General features: G+C 51.5%; 1 protein-coding gene across 1 annotated transcript; it reads right to left on the reverse strand.

Moving 5' to 3' along the window:
- Positions 1–3,926: 3,926 nt before the first annotated feature.
- Positions 3,927–5,673, reverse strand: KRTAP29-1 (keratin associated like protein 29-1). The gene is made up of 2 exons (XM_028521446.2): positions 5,592–5,673; positions 3,927–5,257 (listed from the first exon to the last, which is right to left on the reverse strand). Exons 1-2 carry the CDS (start codon positions 5,671–5,673, stop codon positions 4,173–4,175), a joined length of 1,167 nt encoding a protein of 388 aa, XP_028377247.2. The 3' UTR covers positions 3,927–4,172.
- Positions 5,674–6,000: the final 327 nt, after the last annotated feature.

Here is a 6,000-nt window from a genome sequence, read left to right on the forward strand (position 1 = left end):
CATTTGCCCAACTAGATTTCAGAATTAGACTGGGAACTGCTTTATATTCCCCATGCTCCTCACCCTTAGGGAAGAAATGTCTACGTCAATTATCTTGTGCTTGTTCTACTGTTGTATGTTGAGTGTGTGAGAGCCAGGCAAAGGAGTCTAGTTTCACAAGTCTACAGATCTAGGAGAATTATACTCCGGAAGCTGTACTTAAGGAGATGCACCCCAGGAGACTCACCCCACACTTGGACCTAATTTCAACGATGGGATTCTGGACTTGGAGCTTGTGCTGGAATAAGATGAGATTTGGGGACCTTAAGAGGGAGGGAGGGTAGCCCTGATTGGTGTGGCTCAGTTGGTTAAGCGTCACCCCTCAAGGTGAAAAGTCTGGTTCGATTCCCAGCCAGGCAGGTCCCCAGCTGGAGGCGTGTGAAAGGCAACTGATCGATGTATCTCTCACACATTGCTGTTTCTCTCCCTCCCTCTCTCCCTCCCTTCCCCTCTCTCTAAAAATACACAGACAAGAAGGAGGGAGTGTATTTAGCATGTGAATCACTGAGGAATGGAGAAGCAGCCTGTGTTAGGCAACCTCTCGGACAACTCCCAGTTGTCCCCAGGCCCTGCTTTTCATACCTTTGTGGAGTCCCTTCCCCTTGAGTGCACACTGGATTTACTCACTCGCTTCTAACGAACACAGTGAACTTGGTGGGATGTCACTTCCAAGGTTAGGCTGTAAAGGGACTGTAACTTCCATATCATGCGCTCAGTCTCTCCCTCCTGGACCACCTGCTCTGGGAGGATCCAACTGCTTTGCTGTGACAGCAATTGGCCACTGTACGCAGAAGCCCACTTGGCAAGGAAGTGATATCTCTGGCCAACAACTGGCAACAACCTGTGGCCTGCCAACAGCCACAGAGGGAGCTTGGAAGTGAATCCTCCCCTATCCGAGCCGGGAAGTGGCTGCAGCTCCAGCCAGCACCTCAGCAGCTGCCTTGCACGGGACCCCGAGCTAGAGGCATGGAGCTCAGCCACGCCCGGACTTCTGACCCACAGACACGGTGAGATAACGATGTGTGTTGTTTTTAGCCACTAAGCGTTGGGGTCGTTTGTTACGCAGCAATAGGTAACTAACAACATAAAATGGGTCCATGCATCAAAATGTAACTTAAAGTTGTATTCTTCATAATTAACAAACTGTTACTTGAGTTACAAAGCTTAATGATTGCTACAAATCTTAATTCTTAATGAAAAACTTATTCGTAAAAGCAATAATTAAGGAAAAATTTATTTCATAGTTTTACATTTATATATATATATATATATATATATATATATATATATATATGAATTCTTAAATTTCCAAACCGTAACACTATGTCTATTGTTTGGCAAAAGCAGGTTTACAGTTGTGAGTACACGAAACACAGGGTTTATTCTTGGATTATCATTTACTCATTATCGCACCCCTTTCCATGCGAACAGCCGTACACCCACTTGTGCCCCACCCTGTATCGTTCCTATTTGCATACAACCGAGCAGAGACGGGAAGGGCAAGCCGGGCTGCGTCCAAGAAGGGAAGAAGAAGATCAAGGGCACTGGAGAGGGCGCAGGGAGGACTTCCACTTTATCCCTGTGCCCTCTCCAGTGCCCTTGTGTTTCTGTGTCACCTTGTGTTTCTGTGACATTCCCTAAAGATCCAAAGCAGGTGTGAGAACATGTCGATTCCGGGGGGGGGGGGGGGGGGGGGGGGGGGGGTCTGTCGTACTTTTCTCCAGACTTCCCTGTGTTTTCCAAACCGCTCCCACTCCCTGCCCAGGATTGAAGTGTCCGTCAGGATGTGGCTGTGAGCATGTTCAGGCTCAGCAGCACGCGGTTTACGATGGGAGGTTCGGATGCTTTATCGGCAAGTTCTGGCAAACCTAAAAGCAGCTCATAAAGGCTCTGTTGTTTAAACTGGTGCCAAGCGTAAGGAAGATACAGGGCTTCCCAACACGCCTCTTACACCTGACATGTTTAAACTGTGCGGCTTGCATGCTGGCACGTGGCCAGTGGACAACGTTTGCCAGTACAACAGAGAGATTCCTAACTGGAACAGTGAAAAGGATAAGATAGACTTAGATGGGTCAAAAAACTAGTGCAAAGTATCTCAAGAATCTGAGCATTAAGAAGTAAATACTTGAGTCCTGGCTGGCATAGCTCAGTGGATTGAGTGTGGGCTGGGAACCAAAGTGTCGCAGGTTCGATTCCCAGTCAGGGCACATGCCTGGGTTGCAGGCCACAGACCCCAGCAACCGCACATTGATGTTTCTCTCTCTCTCTCTCCCTCCCTCCCCTCTCTAAAAATAAATAAATAAAATCTTTTAAAAAAAGAAGTAAATACTCCTTCAACTTATAATGTAAGGGGCGTTGTCAGAAAATGTGTGCAAGACTGAGGTTAGATGCATCCGGGTTCCCAGAGCCTCATCCTCCCTCAGGCTTCTCTGAAATCTCTGTGGAAGACATGAAAGCAAGACTTTAAATAAAGCGCCTGTGAGAGTGTCCCTCCTGGAAGACATTCCGTCCACGAAGATCCTTTTGAGATACCACAGTCCCTCTCTCCCCACATTCCTCTTTTTAACTCTCTGTTTGGACTTCAGACTTCGGTTGCAAATAATTGAGTCAATTATATCCCTTAGGGGGCACGTCATCACTTTTCGTCCTTGCAGGGTCCCTCTCTCATTTTTTTTCTTTATGTACTTATATATTAATTCACTTCATTCCTGTTCTCCTTATGCGCCACACTCTCCCAAGAGGCAGAGCGTGGTGCACGATTCTCTTTGATGCACGTTCGTCGGCAAACAGCTGCCAGGCTTCCTGTTCATCACGGGCTCCCCTGGGTCCCCTGCCCGCAGCCCCACACCTCGGATCCCACATCTGGACTCGCCAGCCTCCATATTCACCTGAGCCATCCCTTTAAATAAATAAATATTGAAATATTTAAAATATGGACATTCTTTTCCCTCTGGAGCAGCAGGTGCATCCAATACCCCATGGAAGGAATCGGCCGTTAATGCCTCCTCGCTCTCCCAGTGCTGGGCCACAGACTTCCTTTAAAACCTATGTCGTCCCCGAAGTGCCGTGGTGCACACCCACCTACGGACCTGTGTGGGAACTCTGGGTTTCGGACCTGTGTCGCTTTGCAGACCCTGTGCCCCCTGGTTCACGGGGAGGCCAGAGCCCCCTGAGGAAGGGCCCTGTCTGCACCGCTGCTACAAGTGCCCACTGCAAATCCTCACCCAAGCTTTCCTGCCCCCAAAACCGACCCAACCATTTTAACAAGGTTTAGATTCAATAGGTACACGTTAGAAATATAAAACTTGGTCAGGCGTTCCCTTGGACTAATTGTTTTTAAAACTGTTTTGTAAACTGTCAAATATGGAGCAAACAACCGCCAAAAGCTTCTAAAGACTTTTTTCTTTTGTTTAAATTGGTCATGAGGCAAATCAATCATTTAAGCCAGTTTTAAGTGAATTGGCCCTTAGCTATTTTTGATGGCTGAAACCTCGTGTTTATTTTCATCTGTGGTGTCCCTGCACCACATCTGTCTTTGTCTTCCCAGGGCTCTTCACTGTGGGGAAACTGAGGCCACTCAGCTCTAAGGAGCTCTTGTGGCATAAAGACTGGAGGCCGGGGAACCATTGTCCTTACTCCCGTCCAGGCTCAGCACCTCCAACTCTAGGCGCCAGCTGCCCTTGCAGACCAAACGCAGACCCACCAAGTCAGAGGGCCCGAGGCCATCGTGGTCAAACATGACCTGCAGGACATCTACCGAGGGGAGCATTGAGAGGAAAGAAAGCACTCCGAGAGTCTTATTCATTTTGTTTAATTAGCAACTGGCAGCAAAGGAGTCTTTTTCAAGACAGGGCGGCATTGAAAGAAAAACCGGAAAGAAGGTGAAATGCATTGACACCAGGAAACGCAAGCTACAGTGTGGACCACGCGTGCTGAAAGGCCCTCCTCGGTTTAGAAGGATCTCTTCGTGGCTGGACACGTCCCCCGAGCCTGGACCTGGAGAGAACGTGGGGCTGGCCTGGGAGTGATGTCAGCGAGCAGGCAGCACTGAGCCCGGCCAGAGGTGGGCCCGCGGGATGGCCGTGCGCTTGCAGACAGCCAGAGGCCTGAGTGGAGGTGCAAAGAGTGCTCCGTCAGCTGAGCATTGCCTTACCGGAGCTGGACTCGTGGCCAACTTGGCAGGAAGTGGGCAAGCAGGTGCTGGCTTTGCAGAGATATGGAGGAGTCGGTTGGAAGCAAGCAGAGCCCCCACCGGACGATTTGCCTGAACCTGTCACACAGCAGGCTGGTTGGCCGGAAGGGGATTTGTAACCAGTTTGGCTACAGAAAGTGGGTCTGCCACAAGCTAGTTGGCCAGAAGGCACGGCGCCACAGGAGGCTGGTTTGCATGAGCTCTTTGCAGAACAGGGGGCCTGGCAGTTAGCCCCCGGCAGGCAGACGAAGGATATGGAGGAAGCTGGCTGGCAGCACAGTGGCTGGCAAGCGGAGGTCGCACAGCAAGAAGGAGTGCAAGAACCAAACACATAAGTCGATGGCTGGCAGGGAACAGGCATGCAGGGAACCGATGGGCTAGTCTTGAAAATGTAGCAGATGGGCTGGTAATAAATGGATTTACAGGGCTGACCTTCGCCACTAATGGCGTGACATGAACCTGCTTGGCAGCCAGCTGGCTGGCACGGACTAGCAGCGCAGACGGTTGGTGGGCAAGATGTTCCAGGACAGGAAGTGCCCTCAGAAGAGGGCGGCTGGCAGGCCCTCGGGTCACAGCAGACCGATCGGCCGCAAGCTGCCTGCTGCGATGCAGGCACGAAGACGGGCTGCCGGCAGGAGCCTGCCTGACCGCAGCTGGCTTCACAGCACCTCTCCTGACCGCCGGTGGGTTCTGCGCAGGCGCGCTGGCACGAGCTAACCAGACCAGGAGGCTGCCCAGTGCTGGGTTCATCGCAGGCTGTGCAGGAGCAAATGGGTTGGCAAACAAAACCCACACAAGGCGTTTCTGGAAGGCAGGTCGGCTGGCAAGGAGCAGGGTCGCAGCCACCTGGGGCACTGCGGGACGGCTGACAGTCTTCTTGGCATGTGACCAGTTGCCATGTTCTGCTCCGGCAGGAACTAGGCAAACAGATTCCGTTTCGGAAGCTGGGGCCCATGGAGATGGCGGGCACGGCCGGGTGGTTCCAGGACCGCAGCTCCCCGCCACAGTGCTGCAAACTCAGTGCACCTGAGTTTGAGAGACGCCTGACACGCAGGGGTTTTTATAGTCCTGCGCCAGGGGCGTGTGGCGCCCCACGGAGCATCTTTCCTTGTTATTGTTTCTGCTGGTCTGCGTACAAACATCTGATTAGCAGGCTTCGGGAGCCTGGGGAGATGGTGGCCCTGGTTTTTAAACGTGTCTGTTGAATGGGGAGTTTCCTCAGCTAAGTTTGGATTCCTTGCTGCTGCCTCTGTCCTGAGATGAGCCGTCGCTTTTACAGGTTGCCCTCCAGCCTCCCCGAAGCAGGTCTTTCCCGCACCACCCTCTCATCGGGAGGCCACGCCCAGCCAGGGCAGCCCACGCTTCCGCCGGGAACGCAGCTCTGCTCCGTGCAGTCGGATAACGAAGCCATGACCCAGGTAAGGGAGGACGATGTCAGACATGGCAAACAGAAAGGCAGGCAGTGCAGCCCGAGGACATCCTTTCTAGAACCTTCTCGTTTGGCTTTCCTGAAAATCAACTCCGCTAGTACCGGCAACAGTAGCGATGGCTTCCATGTATCACACACTTACTCCATACCGCATCCTTGGCTGCATTTTTTCATGGAATCCTTGCAATGACCCTGGTTAGGAGGTATAATTGTCACCACCATGTTGGCAGTAGCAAAACTAACTCAGAACTTAAATAATTTCCCCGAAGTGATGCAAAGAACAAAGGGTAGAAATAAGACCCAAATCAAGGTCAGGCTGACTCCAAAATTCCCTGGAATG

Source organism: Phyllostomus discolor, chromosome 8 (genome assembly GCF_004126475.2).
Source record: "Phyllostomus discolor isolate MPI-MPIP mPhyDis1 chromosome 8, mPhyDis1.pri.v3, whole genome shotgun sequence".
Lineage (NCBI taxonomy): Eukaryota > Metazoa > Chordata > Mammalia > Chiroptera > Phyllostomidae > Phyllostomus > Phyllostomus discolor.

What these genes read in the sequence shown, in the direction of transcription:
- KRTAP29-1 (XM_028521446.2), bottom strand. Translation starts at nt 5,673, where the DNA reads ATGTCTGACATCGTCCTCCCTTACCTGGGTCATGGCTTCGTTATCCGA. An exon ending in GCTGCGTTCCCGGCGGAAGC is followed by an intron (nt 5,258 to 5,591) that starts GTGGGCTGCCCT and finishes TCTCAAACTCAG; the next exon opens with GTGCACTGAGTTTGCAGCAC.